Raw genomic sequence first — 21970 nt, forward strand, 5'->3', positions numbered from 1 at the left:
CATGGGAAATGGATTGCGCGGTTTTGTAAATTATATTTTAATACAAATTGTTAAAATCTTAATGAAATTTCGTTAATGTAATCTCTAGAAGGGAGTACAATGTGACCGTTACAAAAAGTTCTACAAAAGTTGTCACACAAGGATCGTTTATATGGTGAAGTCTTTTCAAAATGTTTTTATTACATAAAACATTCCATGAAAGAATAAAAAAACAAAAATTCAACATAAAATTTAATAAAATATAAATACATATCATTAAACTATTAATTTTGAAAGTTTAAGATTTTTTAAACTTAATTCCTGTATTTTATTAATCCAATCTTCCATATCGATATCAAGTCAATTTAATTTTAAAGATGTGAGGGAAAATGCAATTAACCAGAAAAGATTGTTTTTTTTTTTTTGAGTTAGTCTTTATGAAATTGTTTTTACGTCCCGGAAAAGAATAAACGTTTATCGCAAAAGGTATAACATATACTTTTCTTCCAAATAAAGCAAAAAGCAAATGAGAAACGAATTTATTTTTGGCGTGTGATAACATAGATACGCTGTTTTCATCTTTCAACCTTTTTTTATTTAATTTTCGGAATCTTCCGGCCATATCTGGAATATATGTAAAAAAAAAAACTTTGGTCGAATCAGGGATCGAACCCACGACCCTTGGCATGCAAGTCGGACGTAGCAACCATTGTTCCACGGTGCCCAACTAAATGTATTTTTCTGTTAAATAAACTTTGTTTAATCGGCTCGTGGGCGCCGCAAGCTATGCTATATAAATATAACTTATATAGGTAATTGTCTATTGATGACAATAACGGCTACATAGCTCAGTGGATACACGCAAAGAAAAAAAACGTTTGGAAAACGTGTACCGAAAACGTTTTTCTTTTGTTAGAGTTTTTTGAATTGCTTCGAAAATTTTAAACTTTTATCACCAAAAAAATTCGTTTGTTACAAAATTTTTATTTTTTTCAATAAAAAAAGTTATTTTTGAAATAACAACACAGTCCATTTCGTTTATATCAAACACTGTTCTTTTCTGACTTTAGGTCTTTAATAAGACACATTTTACAGTTCAAAATTTAATATACTACAATGTAATGTTGAACATTTTTTCGGAATCTTCCGAATATATTGGAATATATGTAAAAAAAAACAAAAGCAAAAAAAAAAACTTTGGCCGAAGCAGGGATCGAACCCACGACCCTTGGCATGAGAGTCGGACGTAGCTACCACTGCTCCACGGTGCCAAACTAAATGTATTTTCCGGTAAATAAACTTTGTTTATTCGGTTCGTGGGCGCCGCAAGCTATGCTATATAAATATAACTTATATGGATATTTATCTATTGATGACCATAACAGGTACATAGCTCAGTGGTTAGTGTGTTGGCTTACAATGTGCATGGTCCGCGGTTCGATTCTCCGTCCAGGCGAAAGGTAAAAAAAATTTTAAAAATTTATAAAATCGTATAATTTCTTCTACATTGTTGGTATTACAGAAAAAGGTGTTAAGAACTAAAAATCCTCGTGGATGTGAGAAAGATGTGAGGGACAATGCAATTAGCAAGAAAATAATGTTTTTATGAAATTTATGAAATTGTTTTTACATCCTGGAAAAGAATAAACGTTTATCACAAAAAGTATATACTTTTCTTCCAAATACACTTCCTTACAGCGAAAAGCAAATGAGAAACGAACTTTGTTTGTCTAAAATTTCGTTTGGGAGGAAAGAATTATTTTTTTGCGTGTAGTGTTTTGGCTTACAAATTGCATGGTCCGCGGTTCGATTCTCCGTCCAGGCGAAAGTTAAAAAAAAAACAAGTAAGTAAAGTCTAAAGTCGGGCGGTGCCGACTATATTATACCCTTCACCCCTATGTAGGCCAAAATTTGTGTTACCATCTCAACTACTTCACATTTGCTGGAAGCTATATAACATAAAGGAGACAATTTTTTTACTTCTACAAAATCTCTAGAATTAAAATTTAAATCGACTAACGCTATCCAGTTAATTGGAGGACACTTCCATTGAAAATGGGTCTAAAATGTGTAACAGTCTACCATATTTCCCCAACTCTGGTGTACGTATATATGGGAGCTATATATAATCTGAACAGATTTTGACTAAATTTGACATGTATAGTTAGAATAATAATTCTGCTATCTATGCGAAATTTCACGTAAATGGCAGTATAACGGAAGATATATATGGGAGCCATATCTAAATCTGAACCGATTTCAACCAAATTTGGCACAATAACCGATACTACCAAACGTACTCCTTGTGCCAAATTTGAAGCAAATCACGGCAAAACCCTGGATTTTGAGGCCATATAAGTTAAAATCGGTCGAAAGATATATATGGGAGCTATATCTAGATCTGAATAGATTTTGACCATATTTGGCACATACAATAGTATCGTTAAAAGTACCGCTTGTGCAAAAATTGAAGTAAGTCAGGGTAAAACTCTGGCTTTTGAGACCATATAAGTCCAAATCGGGCGAAAGATATATATGTGAGCTATATCTAAATCTGAACCGATTTTAACAAAATTTGACACACTTAATGATACTATTAAACGTACCCCTTGTGCAAAATTTGAAGCAAATCACGGCAAAACTTTGGCCTCTGTGGTCATATGAGTCTAAATCGGACGAAATATATATATGGGAGCTATATCTAAATCTGAACCGATTTGGCTGATATTTTGCAAGATTTTCGAGATTTATAAAATATTTGGATGTACGGTATTTCAAGAAAATCGGTTGATAAACACGCTAACTATGATCAAATCGGGGATAAATATATATGGCAGCTATATCTAAATCTGAACCGATTTTTTCCAAAACCAATAGCGATTGTCTTCGTCCCAAGAAACGGCCCTGTGCCAAAATTGAGGACGATCGGACTTAAATTGCGAGCTGTACTTTGTGCACAAAATTACATATACAGACAGACGGACGGACAGACAGACAGACGGACATCGCTAAATCGACTCAGAATTTAATTCTAAGCCGATCGGTATACTAAAAGAAGGGTCTATGACCACTATTTCTTGGCGTTACATACAAATGCACAAACTTATTATACCCTGTACCACAGTAGTGGTGAAGGGTATAAAAATTAAATTTATAAAATCGTATAATTTCTTCTACATTGTTTGTATTACAGAAAAAGGTGCTAATAACTAAAAAACTTCGTGGAAGTGAAAAAGATGTGAGGGAAAATGCAATTAGCCAGAAAAGATTGTTTTTTGAGTTAGTCTTTATGAAATTGTTTTTACGTCATGGAAAAGAATAAACGTTTATCACAAAAAGTATATACTTTTCTTCCAAATACACTTCCTTTCAACGGAAAGCAAATGAGAAACGAACTTTGTTTGTCTAAAATTTCGTTTGGGAGGAAAGAATTATTTTTTTGCGTGTAGTTTCTGTGAAAGACAACTTTTGAATAGAAAGAAGCTATTTTCTTACAGCGCAAAATGGACGCGACATTTTTATTGGAGCTACCATTTATTTGTATAGCATCTTGAACGTTGTGTATTTTCAGATCGGAATTTTAGATCAGAATTTTACATTACAGACTCAGAGTAATCCGTACACGGACGGATAAGACTGTTTTTCATATGTTTTGGTGTAAAAATTCTACGTTTGGAACAATTTGTTAGGGCATTATTTTTAAGTGCAAGCATATAATGTTCATAAACTGGCATAACATGTTTGCGACATATATGTTAGACATTTTAATGTTTGGGCCATAACATTTTTTTAAATACAATATGTGTGGATGCAAACATTTATTAATTTAGAAATTGCCTTTAAACATATATGTGTTTAGAAAGAGAGACCGAGCGAGTATGCTACACTCATAGAAAAAAATCTGCTAAAAACAGCAGTCGATGTCTGATGTTATATTTTTGTACTTCAGGGCCTAATGAACAACCAAAGAACCAAAAGTAGTGTTTGGTATATTTTTGCCCTGTAATATACTTACAAGTTCCTAAATACAATCAGCAAACATTTTGTTTGCTGTTATGCCTCAATTCGATAAATATTCAGATTTTTGGTCAAATACCATAGATATTCATAAAATATTGTTTTAATTATGTTAGGATAGCTCCTAAGTTGACATTTTTATTTGTTTTAGCCAAAATAAAACATGTTTTAGTGTAATCGAGCTTAAACAAGTATATACGGCCGTAAGTTCGGCCAGGCCGAATCTTATGTACCCTCCACCATGGATTGCGTAGGAACTTCTACTAAAGGCTGTCATCCACAATCGAATTACTTGGGTTGCGATAACACTTGCCGACGGCAAGGTATCGTAAAACTTTTTAACACTGTCTTCTAAATTGTAAGTTAGCCCATACGGGGTATATATTAAACAAAAAAAGGCCGATTAAATACGTATATAATCTAGTTTGACAAAATTTTCTATAGAAATAAAATTTTGACAAAATTTTCTATAGAAATGAAACCTTGACAAAATTTTCTATAGAAATAAAATTTTGACAAAATTTTCTATAGAAATAAAAATTTGACAAAATTTTCTATAGAAATAAAAACTTGACAAAATTTTCTATAGAAATAAAATGTTGACAAAATTTTCTATAGCAATACAATTTTGACAAAAATTTCTATAGAAATAAAATGTTGACAAAATTTTGCATAGAAATGAAATTTTGACAAAATTTTGTATAGAAATAAAATGTTGACAAAATTTTCTACAGAAATAAATTTTTTACAAAATTTTCTATAGAAATAAAATTTTGACAAACATTTCTATGGAAATAAACTTTTGACAAAACTTTCTATAGAAATGAAATTTTAACAAAACTTTCTATAGTAATAAAATTTGACAAAATTTTCTATGGAAATAAAGTTTTGGTAGATTACAAAATTTTCTATAGAAATAAAATGTTGACAAAATTTTCTACAGAAATAAATTTTTTACAAAATTTTCTATAGAAATAAAATTTTGACAAACATTTCTATGGAAATAAACTTTTGACAAAACTTTCTATAGAAATGAAATTTTGACAAAACTTTGTATAGTAATAAAATTTGACAAAATTTTCTATGGAAATAAAGTTTTGGTAGATTATTTTTGGCGATATGGACCAATTTTTGTGTAATAAGTCATCGGCTATATATAACTAAAGACCGATATGGACCAATTTTTACATGGCTGTTAGAGGCCATATATTGACAAAATGTACCAAATTTCAACCGTATCGGATGACTTTTGCTCCTCCAAGAGGTTCCGGACGTCAAATCTGGGGACGGTTTATATGGGAACTATATATAATTATGGACCGATATGGACCAATTTTTGCATGGTTATTAGAGGCCGTAAACTAACATCAGGTACCAAATTTCAACCGGATCGGATGAATTTTGCCCCTCCAAGAGGCTCCGGAGGTCAAATCTGGGGATCGGTTTATATGGGGGCTATATATAATTATGGACCGATATGGACCAATTTTTGCATGGTTGTTAAAACCCGTATACTAAGACCACGTACTAAATTTCAACCGGATCGGATGAATTTTGCTCCTCCAAGAGGCTCCGGTGGTCAAATCTGGGGATCGGTTTATATGGGAGCTATATATAATTATGGACCGATATGGACCAATTTTTGCATGGTTTTTAGAGGCCGTATACTAACATCAGGTACCAAATTTCAACCGGATCGGATGAATTTTGCCATTCCAAAAGTCTCCGGAGGTCAAATCTGGGGATCGGTTTATATGGGGACTATATATAATTATGGACCGATATGGACCAATTTTTGCATGGTTGTTAGAGACCATATACTAACATCAGGTACCAAATTTCAATCGGATTGGATGAATTTTGCCCCTCCAAGAGGCTCCGGAGGTCAAATCTGGGGATCGGTTTATATGGGACCGATATGGACCGATATGGACCAATTTTTGCATGGTTGTTAGAGACCATATACTAACATCAGGTACCAAATTTCAATCGGATCGGATGAATTTTGCCCCTCCAAGAGGCTCCGGAGGTCAAATCTGGGGATCGGTTTATATGGGGGCTATATATAATTATGGACCGATATGGACCAATTTTTGCACGGTTATTAGATACCGTATACTAAGACCACGTACCAAATTTCAACCGGATCGGATCAATTTTGCTGCTCCGGGAGGCTCCCCAAGCCAAATTTGGGGATCGGTTTATATGGGGGCTATACGTAAACGTGGTCCGATATGGCCCATTTTCAATACCATCCGACCTACATCAATAACAACTACTTGTGCCAAGTTTCAAGTCGATAGCTTGTTTCGTTCAGAAGTTAGCGTGATTTCCACAGACGGACGGACAGCCGGACAGACGGACGGACGGACAGACGGACAGACGGACGGACGGACGGACATGCTTAGATCGACTCAGAATTTCACCACGACCCAGAATATATATACTTTATGGGGTCTTAGAGCAATATTTCGATGTGTTACAAACGGAATGACAAAGTTAATATACCCCCATCCTATGGTGGAGGGTATAAAAATAGCAGGAAATGTTTGATATTTCATTATTATTAACAGTTTTATCTACCAATGAATGCCTAAGGTGAAACACAATATGTTTGAACAATACAAACAATAGTTTGTTTAGACTTTTGGGTTGACCGGAGATTTAGAGAAAGTTGCAGGGAACTACAAAGGTTACAAAATGCTATTAAAGTCGCACAATGGTAGCAACACACCTTGCACAGGGTCATGGATTCAATACCACTTTAGTTTGATATACACCCGTCTCGCGACTTAATTTCTTGAGGGAGTAGAAGGTGCAATTTCATCAAAATTGCCTGAAGCTAATACAAAAATTCCTAATTTTACTTCTTGAATTTACCGAATTTAGATCTCAAATCATCTGAAAGGTGTTATTTCGTCTGATTTTATTGCACACTGAGAAGAGAAATTTAAGATTCTTTCAGGAATAATGGACATATTAAATGTAACTTCAGGAAACGTAAATATCATTTAAACTGATTCTCTTAACCCTCTAATGCCCAATAGTTACGTAAAATCAGGAAGCTTTTAGTAAAACATGCGTTAAGACAACAAAAATGGGTAATATAAAAAGAAAACTTAGTAAAATCTGTTCAAGAGGCTTTGCAGCATATACTGAATTTTACCGCATAAATTTTTCTTGTTTCATTTTCTTGCTTTTGTGTCGTTAACATTAAATATTTAATCAGCTGGCAAAAAATTGGGGCATTAGAGGGTTAAGGGAAGTCCACCTGAAATTCCCTATTTTATCAACTAACTCACTACGATGAGGTTTTTACATTTCTTCTATGATAGTGGCTATTTAATATTCTGCCCTGCCGAACATGTAAATCTAATGTACTTTGATTAATGTTTTGGTGCTATATTTAGTCTTTGATATATGTACAAACATGGTGGAAAGAAATAAAATAACAATATTTGTGGTCTTAAAACACGAAATTAATTCATCCCACTTTTATCTTTTTAAAACGTTTTTAATCAAGGAGAAAAACGTAAAAATTAATTTATCCAAGCAAACAATTAATTGCTACAATTAATTTACGTATATGATTTATGTTTTCTAAATATTTTTTAGTGGAATAATTAAAATTTTAATAGACATCTCTTTTTTAAAATTTAATTAAAATGTTGAATGAAAAAATGTCGATGATTATTTTTGCAGTGTATGCCAATTGATTTCGAACGCAATCTAATAGATGAGCATAACAAAACTACTTTTAATTATTTTTTGTGTTTTTTTTGTTTGGAAATTCAACAAGTGTCTGTCTTCTGTATATTGGTGGTTGTGTAAAGTGTTTGCATTTGCAAACAAATGTGCCATTGCGGTGCTATTTGTATTCTCTAAGTGTAGGTGAATCTTAGTCTTTTTGAAAGTGGCTGTGATGTTGGTGGTGAGAAACTTTCTGGATATTACCTCATTTAAAGAGAACCCTTTCAGACAGATAGAAAAAATCACACAAAATTATTAAATCGAACATTTGAGTGTCCTCAGTTGTCCTTATGTCTTCCCGGTTGCTCTGGTGAAGCTCTTAAGAGTACCCACGTCACCCACTCACTAAAGCGCGTGTGCGCTGTACCACTTACCTTTAGAGATGACATTGACGTGGGAGCCCGGCGCGATGATGGCCGTCTGTATAAACCACGGAAGACCTAAGCACACTAGGATATCAAAGACATTCGAGCCGATTGCATTTGAAACGGCCATATCGCCATAGCCTTCTTTGATAACCGCTATTGAGCTTAGGGCATCGGGCACAGAAACACCAGCAGCAACGAAGGTAAGACCCATTACTGTATCCGGTATGCCCAGTGTGGATCCAATCACTGTGATCATCCACACCATGAAGTACGAATAGAATGAGATCCAGATCATGGAGATAAGGAATGTGAATGGATACCAATTGCGATACTGTTCGGTTCGACAGTCGGGCATTGTTTTCTGGCACATGAAGTGAATGGGGTAGACAACATACCAGGAAACCAGTGCTGGCAGACCACCCTCCGTTGGTCGTTCCAGGGGATTGGGGCGAGCCTCCTTGGTTTTGTCACTGGACTTGTAATAATCAGCAGCACCCCCTGCCGGTGCTTGTGGTTTGCCCACCACTGGCTTATTCGCCGCTGCATCCGCTGAAGCACTTTGTGTTACCACAGACTCGGGCTGATCGGGATTATATCCCATGTTCTCTTGGCCTTGGCCGCCACTGAATTGACTCATGCCCCAATCATCAACAGGCGGTTGGGTGGCTCTAGCACTGGCTCCCACCGGATTGCTAGAAGCCTCATCGCCCCACGCAGAGTTGGGGTCCCAGCTTGCATTTGGATCGGTGTAATTTTGATAGTCAGGTTGCTGCTGTGTTCCTGATGTCGTAGAGGCGGCGTTAGGCTCTTGTGACAAATTAGTCTGCTGTTGACTGCCTTCTGTGTAAGTGGTGTCGGGTACATTTTTGTAAGTTACTAACGACGATTGTTCTTCTTTGGTTGGAAGCTTGAAAGGAAGATTGAGAGACATAGCCCATCGCTCCAGTGGCGTATTAAAATGCAGGGCGACACAATACACGACGTAACACAGTAACATGACAACGGATTCAAACTGTAAGAACAGAAGGGAAGAAGAATTTAGCCCGACTTCATTGTGGGATAAAACTCGGGAACACTTACGCAAGAAATGACATCATTGAAGATTATTATCAACATAACCAGAATGGACATGCAGTAGAAAAAGCAATCTCGTACCAAAGGCCACCAATTGAGCTGGCATACTGTTCCAGAGCACAAGGCACACACCGATATGACAAACATTATGTTGAAGACAGCCGATCCAATAACTCCACTAATACCAATATCATCCTTGGCAAAGAATACACCAATGACCACAGTGGCTAATTCGGGTGCTGAACTGCCAGCAGCCATGAAAGTAGCACCAGCCACATCAGGGGACAATTTCAATTCTAAAAATAACAACAAAACATTCTTATGATAGGGATACAAATAGACACAACCACAATGTACCTTCGCAAAGACGATCCAAACTGGCCACAAAATACTCATCGCAAACTATGGCCAGACCAAAGAAGGTGAAAACAGCAACCAGAATATGTAAAATTAAACCACCATGTCGTCTTCCCCATGGACCCATAAGAGTTGGAGGAAATTGTTCAATAGCTGGTGGTGTACAATTTTCACGCCTTGGGCGCCAGGTAGGGTGGGTATGTTTTGGAGCAGTATGGGTAGCTTCAGTTGTTGATAGAATGAACTACGAATGCAAAAATAAATCAGCATTAATGGCATTGATATTATTCCACAAAACTTACTTCTGTCTCCTCGCCTTCTACGCCAGTCTCATCCAATTGTTCTCCGGATTTTGCAGGCACTTCCTCATTTTGGCTTTCTTCGTTTGTGAGTGAAACTGCTTCATCAAGTTTGTTATCACCTTCTTTCGCCGAATAGACTGTAACGCAGTAGTATATCAGGAAGAGAATACCCATATTCCACATACGGGCTCTTCGACTTCTTCTGCTGATTACCTGCAAATGCAAAATAATTTCAGGTCCTTTAAATATTTGCTTTATATGGGGCACATGTCTCAATAGGAATAAAATTTGTTTGGAACATCAATTCTTTTAGAACATTATCTGTGTAGATATTCATTTAGAAATTTAGAGTAAACGTTTAAACAAAAACTAATAGTAAACGTTTATATGTTGCGATAAAGGGAAAGAAATAGAAATGAAAACCGAGAGAGTCGACGGAAGATATCTACACAAAACAGCGAGAAAATCAAATGAGAGCAATTGGTGGTTGCTGTGAAACTGCTTGTGTGTAGTTTCAGAGAACTGTGTTTGTATGAGTGCATTCGTTTTGGCAGTGCGCTTGACATGTAGTGAGGCTTCCTCAAAAACTTCATATGCTTAAGTCTAAATATTATTTAATTAGAATATTAAAATGTGTATACGGAAAAAAGAGCGACAAAGAGAAACGATCTTTGGAAAAATGAGTATGTGTTCTGCTTGAGAGCAGCATTTTGTGTATGCACACAAACAATTTTTTTCTGATTCAATCACGAAATTAATTATACAATTAATTTTTTAATTGAAATATCTTTAATCACGGAAATGATAGTATCAATCACAGTTTTAATTGGACATTATAAAATACTTGATTAGATCAAATTTCAATTAATTTTTTAAATTTAATTTAAAAAATTACTTGATTAGATCAAATTTCAATTAATTTTTTAATTAAAAATGTAACTATTTGCAATTAATTTCTGAATTGACTTAGTTGCTTTGCTTCAAATAAATTTTTAATTAAAAATTAAAAAAATGTCCATCATTTTTATTATTCAACATAGTTCCCTTCAAGAGCGATACAACGATTATAACGACCTTCCAATTTTTTGATACTATTTTGGTAGTACTCCTTCGGGTTTGCCTCAAAATAGGCCTCAGTTTCGGCGATCATCTCTTCATTGCAGCCAAAAATTTTCCCTGCGAGCATCCTTTTGAGGTCTGAGAACAAGAAAATGTCGCTGGGGGCCAGATCTGGAGAATACGGTGAGTGGGAAGCAATTCGAAGCCCAATTTATGAATTTTTGCCATCGTTCTCAATGACTTGTTGCACGGTGCGTTGTCTTGGTGGAACAACACTTTTTTCTTCTTCATATGGGCCCGTTTTGCCGCGATTTCGACCTTCAAATGCTACAATAACGACATATAATAGTCACTGTTGATAGTTTTCCCCTTCTCAAGATAATCGATAAAAATTATTCCATGCGCATCCCAAAAACAGAGGCCATTACTTTGCCAGCGGACTTTTGAGTCTTTCCACGCTTCGGAGACGGTTCACCGGTCGCTGTCCACTCAGCCGAATGTCGATTGGACTCAGGAGTGTAGTGATGGAGCCATGTTTCATCCATTGACACATATCGACGGAAAAACTCGAGTGTATTACGAGTTAACAGCTGCAAACACCGCACAGAATCATCAACACGTTGTTGTTTTTGGTCAAATGTGAGCTCGCGCGGCACCCATTTTGCACAGAGCTTCCGCATATCCAAATATTGATGAATGATATGAACAATCTTTTAGTCCTCTACTATCTCGATCAACTTCATTTTACGGTCATTCAAAATCATTTTGTGGATTTTTTTGATGTTTTCGTCGGTAACCACCTCTTTCGGGCGTCACTGCGTTCACCGTCCTCCGTGCTCATTTCACCACGCTTGAATTTTGTATACCAATCAATTATTGTTGATTTCCCTGGGCAGAGTCCGGAAACTCATTATTAAGCCAAGTTTTTGCTTCCACCGTAGTTTTTCCCTTCAGAAAACAGTATTTTATCAAAACACGAAATTCCTTTTTTTCATTTTTTTCACAATAACAAAAGTTGCTTCACAAAAGACGCTCTATCTCACAAACTAATTGACTTACAGACGTCAAATTTTGACACGAATCATTTGAAGGTTGGTACTATATAAAAATAATATGCATTTAATACTAGCGACGCCATATATGTGTCAGACCGGGGACTTATCAGCCAACCTGTTATACTGAGCACTTATTATATTCGTGTTAATTAGTTTCCTAAGGATGAATTTTATTTATCAATTCACAGAGATGGATATGATTGATATGTGTACTCAAGCATTACCATATCTTAACCTATTAAATATGAATGTCTGTATAAAGGTATACTCGTGTCGTACAAAGACCCCAAAACAGGGGGTTAAAACCATTTCCTCTTAAATTGAACATTAAACAAAACATAAACGTATTTAGTTTTTCCATTTAAGTTTAAATCCCACACTTTTCTTTGGGGGATTCGTTTTTGTCTGTCCCATTGTTAGTGCGAACTATTGTCAGCTATCATCCTCTGAGGCATACGGTTAAGCATCATTGTGCGATGTTAGCTGACACGATGCAACCTCCTCCCACGAAAGAAAATTCCTCACTAGTGAGTGAAAGCGAATCAAACAAATCGGAACGCTAGACATGAAGACGCCGACTAGGAGAAGAACATGATGATGATACGTTGGTTGCTTGGGTGCTGTAAGATGTTTAATTTTTGGATTATTGAAATGTTGAAATGAAAAGAGGTTTTCAACAGCATCAATGCCAAGCATACATGCAAACTTATAGATAGACTTAATGATATGCAAACTCACACCGACACACAAGTGCCTTCTAAATCGTAAATGAATGGCATGCCCTTTAACGCATTTTCCCAGCAGCAGTTTATTTGGGATAATGAAAGAAATCTATGCAATTCAATATTGACTCTACCAAAGGACGTGTTCCAAATGATAATGATCCTCCATGAGTATTCCAGACACCCCATCTCCCCAATTAAATCTCTCTATGAATATCTACAAGCAATTATACACAAACAAATATTTAATGATTTGATTACATTTACATATCCCTCTCAGAGATATCCTGAATGTTGGTTCTCCATGCGTTTGAAAATTCGTAAGCTATAGAACAATATATAATGGAATAAAAATATTTCGATTTTAGATTTAGATGAAAAACGAAAACACTGCTTGAATGAATTGAATCTTCATGTGAATAATTTTATGGAAAATTTGTACAATTTGTCATCTTAATTTCCATCTTTAGTCATGTGCGAGTTATAAATTAGAATCCTTGGAGCAGGGCAAGCTTTTTTAGTGTAGTATTGCTGCATTATTTGAATTTGACCATTACAATTGTTACGTTGAGTTTAATACCCCAGCAAAAAAAGCGTCGCCAAACAAGTAATGAAAATGTTCTTTTTGGATCCGGAAGTGGTGCCAAATTGACGAAGAAGCGATGAATTTAACATGGGCTTGTCATAGGACGGAAGTCCTCCATTTCAACAGCCGGTGCACTGAATTTGCCTTGCTTCTTTAGGTGTGATCCTAATTCAATGTTTTGGATGTAAATAAAAAAAATTCTGTGGTATTTTGTGAAATAAATAATTTTTATAATTTTTAATGGATTATAACGCCTGTCTGAAACGTTCCTTCCTGTGTAGTTAAAATAAAGAATATCATTGGGAGTACATCTTCTGGAAGTACTTTTAAAGCTGTGCCTTTGGAAGAACTTCCAAATTTTTTTGCTGGGAAGTAAAGCTCTTTTATTATTTTGTTTTTAGTCTGATTAACTTCATTGTGAGGACATTTGTGGAAGTGATTTTAAAGTTGTGCCTATAGAACAACTCCCAAATGTGTTTGCTGGAAAAAAGTGTGAAACTACTTTTAGTTGCTTTATTAAAAATTAATTGAGTAATTATGTTGAAGTCTGAATTTTTTTATTCATTTTTATAAAATAAAACATTAATTGAACCTATAACATCAGTTTATTAATACCCCCAGGAAAATTGTCTTATTCATAACACTATAATAAAGTAATCAGTGATAGGCCAATAAATTAGGAAATATATCATTACATGTACTAAGGTGCACTACAACAAATGACGAAGTCAATGTAAATAACATCATTTGAAGAAGCCGCAAGTAGCGTCATTAAAAGAATTATTGACTTTGTATATGCACTGGAGAAAATATTATAAATATGAAAGATTATGCAACCTCAATTATAGGACACGACATTTACTCAATACCAAGGACATTTTTTGTAAATAAAAATTATAGAAAATTTCATAATCTTTGCTCTAAAGAGATTTTTCTTTAAATTCAGGACATGAAATTATGAAATTCGCATTGAAGTCTTGAATTAAAAAAAATGTAGGCTATGGCAAATAAAAACAAGTATATACGACCGTGAGTTCGGCCAGGCCGAATCTTATGTACCCTCCACCATGGCTAGCTGTAATCCAAAATCACCCAAAATCACCCAAATTTGAACGGCATAAAACATTATAGATCTCGAACAATGCTTGAATACTTTTAGTTTATTCGCCTTAGATATCTTTGGGTGGTTCAAGTATTTTGACTATGTAGAAGTTATTGCCATCTTTGATTCACATAACTTATTGTTAATATGTTTATTAAATGATAAATTGTAAGTAATGTCTGTAATGATCCACGATCTCAATACTAGTATCTCCATATCAATTTAAGTTAGGCCTACCTAAAAACTAAAATTGTCGATTTGATCAAATTAATTTTCAAGTTCCACTTCAAACAATATTCCCGAAGAGCATCAATCATATCCTGCAGACATGGCCTGAAAGTATATCCGGGATATCATGTATATATAGATAAAATAAAATTGGGCTCCTCGTTCCTGAGGAATGTACTTTTTCTTTGGATGTACGCTAATAATATCATTTATTGTATTTGTCATGTTTATTTATTTTATTTTATTAATACATTTATTATAATTACAAATTATAAAAAATAACTACACGGACGAAAAATACTATTTTTCATTATATGTTTGGAACTCAAATTTTTTAACACAATATTTTTAAGTGCAAGCATATAATGTTCATAAACTAGCATAACATGTTTGGGACATATATGTTAATATGTTAGAACATATTATGTTTAGGACATGAAATGTTTGTAAATATAATATGCTTAAATGCAAACACATATTAATTTGGAAATAGCCTATAAACATATATATGTGTTTAGAAAGAGAGACCTATGTTACAGAAGCGATTTTTTTTTTGTGGGTTTAGCAGCTAAGACAATCGGCTTCATATTTTTTCGCAAAATTTCAAAACTAAAACCCACTGTGCTGCACTGCAAATTTTTCCATTATAATAACGACTGAATACATTGTCATACGATTTACTGTCGTCCATCAAGCATTCACAGAGATGTACTTCAAAACTTGCCGGTTAATAAGCATGAAATGGAAATTGAAGGTAACAACACCTTAAAAGAGAAACAACCAGGGGGCCACACAAATGAAATTCGATCCCCATAACCCAGTTAGTTTAACCCTATAGCTAGACCAGTACATCCACACTGTTTTACAGCACTTAGTAGTAGCTGCTGCTACAAGTCGGAGTCAACAAACTTAAAACCGCATTTTCCACATTCGCTTCAGACCAAAATACAATAACAACAATGGATCTAAACCAGATTAAATATGAGCAAGAACATCGATATAAAGAAAATGACAGCAAGTGAACAAAACAAAAATCACAACAATTGGCAGACAAATGCAAGGATGACATCATAGAATTGACATCAACGACAACAATTGTTACAGACGAGAAACAAAAGGAATCTATTCAGGAAAAAATATAACAACATCGTCTATCAGCCTACCAACCAAACATTCACACCAGAAACAATTACAGCAAATAAAAGATTTCTCTGCTTTTAGCGGCATCATAAGTGACGAAGACAACAAACAAACAGCATATAATAGAGCCAATAGATGGGAACGGGGTACATTCCTACAAGAGAACTCTAACGTCTATCTGTCAAGAAGATTTTATCCCTGTTACTACTGAATATGCATTATGCTTTGTGTAGAAGTTCGAAATGCCAACGATAACGATGTTATCATCTTTCTCCCAGTTATTAACACACCTACACATATGTATCCACCGTTATTCCAGTGTTGCCAGGTTGGGGGTTTTCCCCCCAAATTTAGGGTTTTTTTACACGTTTAGGGGGGCTTTTAGGGGTAACATTTATTTGGGGGTAAAAAATTATTTTAGACCCTATAGAGTGGAACAATTCTCAACAAAATTTAAAACAATTCTGGCATAAATTTTGAAAAAAAAATGAGGGAAGTCAACCCATGTTCTTAAATACAAGCAAGTATGTTAAGCAATGACATTCTGTTTTAAACGCATCTGTTGAAGGGACATTTTTAATATTTGATACAATTAAAAATAAATTAAGATAATGGTATTGTAACATTAAATTATTGGTCTCATAATTTCACGCCTACAATTTTAGCGAATAATGTATATATTTACTGAACTTTAATTTTTGTTTAGTTTTTATTTCTATTAATTATATTTTATAAGCCGTTGTTTAAATTAATTTTATTTGAAAGATTTATACATTGAATTATATTGTTTTGTCTGCTCTTTATATTGATATACATTTTATTATTATACCCATAGAAAAATTACTTTCCTCAGGAACGAAATTTTAGACAAATAAACCCGAATTTGTGGATAGTGGTATAATGACGTTATCTACTGATTTTTATTTACTTCAAAAGAAATTTTGTTCTTCAGAAAAGAAAAATCTTTCAGTATATATATTTGTGTTAAATTTAATTTGCAAAGTGTATCACTGCAGGATTTTTTAACAAAATTTGGGACACCTTTTGGCTTATTAACATTCTTAAATTTTTTTGGGGGTTTTTGAAAAAAGTCTAGATCAATTTAGGGGTTTTTTTCTTAAGATTTGGGGGGAAGAATCCAAAATCACCTGGCAATACTGCGTTATTCACCTCACTGAGTTTTCTCTCTGGCCACAAGAAGAGAACAGCAAACCTCACGATAGGGAATAAACGTAATTACTTACTTCGAGGTGGTGAGTGTATATGCTTTGATAAGACGAGGAAATAGAGTTAGGGACAATAATGTAAGTCAAGCAAATCTGAAAATTGTATGCATATGAGCCATATAGTTACTTTAAAGATCACTTATATGAAGACAAGTAAGTTCGTATTTTAGTGTTATATCTGTAGTGATGAGAATAAATGAAGATACTTGTACTCAACTTTTTGAGATTTCAACAATTTACGAAATTGCAAAATGAACTAAAAGTAAAGAAACAAAATCATTGGCGCCAAATCATGACAATTTTAAGCACACATTAGTTCATTCTTATTGTTATCGTACTAAAATTTTCCTATGCTCATATTGAATTTATGTGTACCGTCATTGTACCTAAGATTATTTCATAAATTATTTTTGAGACATATTGTAAACAAAATTCGACAAAAAGTAATAACATTTTACAACAAAAAATATTTTTTGCAATAAAAATAAGTTAAATATAAGACAAGTTCAACTGTTGACTTTTTTCTATATAACAAAATAGAATAAAAGGCGACACTACCGGTAAATTGATTGTTTCTGTTTAAACACCTTGAAATGAACCGGATTTATCTGCTATACAGGCATCATCATCTCTGTTGTTGCATTATCCTAATTCAAGAGTATTCAAATCATATATTGTATGTGTGTATGGAAACCATTTGACACACACACATCTTCACTAACATTCACAGCAATCATTGCATTTCCCTTTAAGACTCGTACATCCTTACATTGATCCACTCTGGCACTAACACAGCCAGAGTACTCTTCGCTGTTATTAAAATGTTGCTTCGTGAGTGGGCCACTCGGTCATAGTGTAAATGACATTCATTGTGGCGTGGTGAGGTGGCTTTGAACGGCAACAATGTCGTTTACTCTCGGACACTGAGTTTTCACGACCCCAACAGACAATTCATATGAGAATATCATGTCTATATTAAAGCAAAAGTGAGATAAGTCAGAATTGTAAAAAGTAAAGGTTATCTTAAAACTTTATTGCTTCCATTGTAAAACTTAAAAGACGACATAAAAGGGAACAACATGTTATGTTAAGAAATTTTTGACTAATTAAACTCCAGTACATTTTTGCTGATCTTATTGTTAAAAAAAATTATGAAAATGGAATTAAACATAAGCGCCCACACTCAAAAAAAAAAAACAAACAGTGACCCCACAAGGAAGGAAAATGTTGGTTAATTTTAGAAAATTTAGCTTAATTTACAAAAAAAAATTAACTAAATTGTATTACAAACGCACGCCGATTTCACAAAAATAAATATTTTTCGACATATTCAAGAAAATTTATTAGACGTTACTATTTGTTTTCACTTGTTTAAGATAATTTCGTGGTATGAAGGAAAAAAATGGAGTTTAAAATTGCAAAAATGTCTTTAGTGCAATACGAAGTTCAAGATGGGCGCATTATTTGTAAAATTTACAAATTTTAAGAAATTGTGAATTATTATGTGGGATACACGAATTTAGTAATTCATTTGTGTATAACTTTTCCCCCTTTTTTAGTTTTGTCAAAAATTATTAAAGTCAAGAAAACGTTCTCAAAACATAATAATCCCATGAACTAAAATAGAGTTGGCGTTGAAATATAGGGTTCACTTTTTTTGAGTGCACATTTTAGTTAATTTTAAGAACAGTAATTTTTACCAATCTACCTCTTTTCTGCGAAGCGAAATGTTCGACCAACACAGTTTTCTTTTTGTTGTTAAAATTATTTTTTTTTTCAGGCTAAACAAAGTGCTTTGGAGACGATAGGGGCAAAGGGTACCATAAACAAAGATTTATTTGTCCTTAAAAGAGACAACTTAACACTAAAAGAAAACTGTGTTGATATAAAATAACATTTTGTAGAAAAGAATTATTACTGTTCATGTTAGCCTGATATCGAAACAGGCGAATAACGTCCAAAGGCATGATTTTAATTTACAATTAATTATTATTCGAAATTTATGGAAAAAGAAGATTAAGGAACTTGATGGAAAGCATTATTTGTTTTTGTGTACAGGTCAGGCACTTGTACAATCAAAAAAATATCATTTTGTAGGAAAGAATTATTACTGTTCATGTTAGCCTGATATCGAAACATTCGCCTGTTCACGTCCAAAGGCATGATTTTAATTTATAATTAATTATTATTCGAAATTTATGGAAAAAGAAGATTGAGGAACTCGATGGAAAGAATTATTTGTTTTTGTGTACAGGTCAGGCATTTGTACAATCAAAAAAATGTTACTTGTGCTAAGTCTGAATCATTGTTTACGAACACTAATTTTATGAAGTGCAAATTTTATTAAATTTAATGATTCACTACGAAGTTAATTTTCCCATGTGATCTCATCTTTTAAGGGTCTCTTTCAATTTGTTCGGTCAATGTTGAGATATGACATTTCTCTGTAAGCAAAGATTTCTCAAAAATCGATTTTTGTGCTTGCTCTAAATACGCAACACAGCGCATCAAATGTTTTCGTACATAGTATGTACGTGTGTGGGTGAGTGAATGTATGCACTACTGGTGAGTATATGTAGTATTAGCAACGACCTTAACGCAATGAATGAATGTGACTGATTGTCCCGAGAAGAAGAAGAGTGTCTGCATTGAGATATTTGAGAAAATGTTTTCACAAAAATAACAGTAAAATAGCTGCTGCAGCAAATTCTGTCGCCGTTGCTGCTGCTGCTCATCCTTACGTTGTTATGCCATGAGAAATGTGTAGATAAGGCATGGAAATATATGCTACAACAACCGATGAGTGGTGGGTGGTGATTACTGAGATGGAATGGCATTTGGAATACAATGGTTTAGGTCGTTCGATGTGGCCGATGTTCGTTCGAAATATCGATGCCACTTTGACGTCGAATTTGTCATCGCTCTCCCCGCGCACTTATTTGGGACAACCAGACAAAAGTTAAATGTCAAGGAATCGTATAGCAGTATTTCGATTTAAGAGTGAACTGTTACTTGTGACATTCTAATTTTCTTTACAATCCCCCACTCCAATTTGATTTAAAAGTTCTTGAGAAAATAATAACAATTGTGAAAGATAATTAAAGTAAACTTGTGAAAGGGCAATAAAACTTTATACAGGAGTCAAGAGCACTTCTCCAGTAACAATGACGGTGTTGGTTATAAACGATAACTCACACTTCTTTCGATTTCTTGTTCCTTTATTAACCACATAATTAAAAAAGAATAAACGTAAAACTATCAAAATGGCTAGAAATATTTGTATGGAAACTGGTTGTGGTGTAATTTAAAAATCTAAGTTTTTTAAGCTAATTTCGATTTTATCCACAATTGAATGTAAAAACAAATATTTAGTTTTTACCTGATTATTTTCTGAAATTAAATATTTAATAAAAATACCATCCCTGAAGAAGCTGGAATATCCCAACGAAACGTTGGATGACAAAAATGGAATAAATTAATCTTCATATTAAATACCTAACTTTAAAAGCCCAAACAGAAGAATCTAAAAATAATTTAAAAAAAGTCGAATAGAAAACAAAGAGACGATTACTCTAAAAGCTGTATGAATGAAAACCTAAAAATAATTATTAGTCCGTCAAATTTATGATGCAGCTGGTGAATGGATCAAGACGACAATAATTTTTGATATTAACAACTCTGCGATTACCAAATCTCACTTGTACATCTTTCACAATTACCACACGATATGAAAGAGGAAAATTATGTTTGTCAAATTAATTGGGCAAAGCCCTTTAGACTGCAAGGTATTACAACAATAATGAAGTTTGTTTTTCTTATTAATAGCTTTTGCTGATAGTTTTTTTTTTTATCACAAATGTGTGCTACACATTTCTATTCTCAATGAAAGGAGCCTTTTTTTGGTTTGGTATTGACATGTGATACGAATCGTATTGCATTTACACATTTAGTTTAAAATTCACATACAGCACATCTTTTGAATCATCATACCTATTATTTGTTTTTATCATCCTACATTGAAGCTGGTGATGTGAGTCCCATTAAAGATAATCGGACCGGTGTACTCGGTTCCCTACTTTATCTTTTATTCATACTGCACCTTGCGAAATCAAAGAAAGCTATTATTGGAACATTTGCTGATGACTCAGCGATATTAGATGTAGACAAAAATGAAAATACACGCAATACTCTCCAGGATTATTTAACCCTTTCAACCCCGAATTTTTACCGGTATCGATAAATTTTTTTTATACTTTTAATCATGTTGAAGGAGGAGAGTCTAGCCAAAATTTCGGGTCGCCACTCCCATTCGTTTGGGCGGTAGAGAATGTTGCCTGTGGGCAACTTTGGGCAATTGTCACTATAAAATTGTTTGTTTTGTAATGATAGACGTATTACGTTTTATTGGACTTTTCAAAGTTTGTTGTCATTTTTACAGTAAATATATACTTGGTTGCGCACGTGAGTGAAATTTCACTCACGCTCAGGCACATTCACGAAGAAATATTTGTACTCACGCACGCCATGTGGGTAGGAATTCAGGCCGACGCAAATCCACAAATTTAAAAGTCATACTCGCGCACGCTCACGCACGAACAACGTTCATGCTTCGCGCTGCCGCACGATTCACAACAATTTTCGTAATTTACGACAAATCTCGTGATTCACGAATACTTTCGAAACACGATTTTTGGTGGCTCAAAAAATTCTCGTAATTCACGAAATTTCCCGCGGCTCACGACAATATTCTTCATTCACGAAAATGTTCGTGATACAACAATTACCATTCACGTAAATTCTTGTGATTTACGACAAATCTTATCACTTGCTGCCATTACTGATGAGTTTTTTTATTATTATTTATTTCAAAAAAGTCATCAAACAATAAAATTTGGCCTCAGCGCCACGTTGGGCTTAAACAAGGCAAGCTGGCAAATTACAACATGTTTTTAAGAAATCGAAAAATCAAAACAAATATAGATTTATAATATACAAATATTCAACA

At 34.1% G+C, this 21970-nt stretch overlaps 1 protein-coding gene across 1 annotated transcript in view; it reads right to left on the reverse strand.

The window, feature by feature from the left end:
• LOC142226285 (putative sodium/potassium/calcium exchanger CG1090) overlaps window positions 1–21970 on the reverse strand; it is a 43618-nt gene that overhangs the window by 8696 nt on the left and 12952 nt on the right. The window contains exons 2-5 of the mRNA XM_075296207.1: window positions 9848–10060; window positions 9546–9789; window positions 9195–9484; window positions 8121–9126 (exon numbers count right to left, since the gene is read on the reverse strand). Coding sequence (XP_075152322.1) covers window positions 8121–9126; window positions 9195–9484; window positions 9546–9789; window positions 9848–10060 — 1753 coding nt within the window. The remainder of the gene's footprint in view (window positions 1–8120; window positions 9127–9194; window positions 9485–9545; window positions 9790–9847; window positions 10061–21970) is intronic.

Source organism: Haematobia irritans, chromosome 1 (genome assembly GCF_050003625.1).
Source record: "Haematobia irritans isolate KBUSLIRL chromosome 1, ASM5000362v1, whole genome shotgun sequence".
Classification (NCBI taxonomy): Eukaryota; Metazoa; Arthropoda; class Insecta; order Diptera; family Muscidae; genus Haematobia; species Haematobia irritans.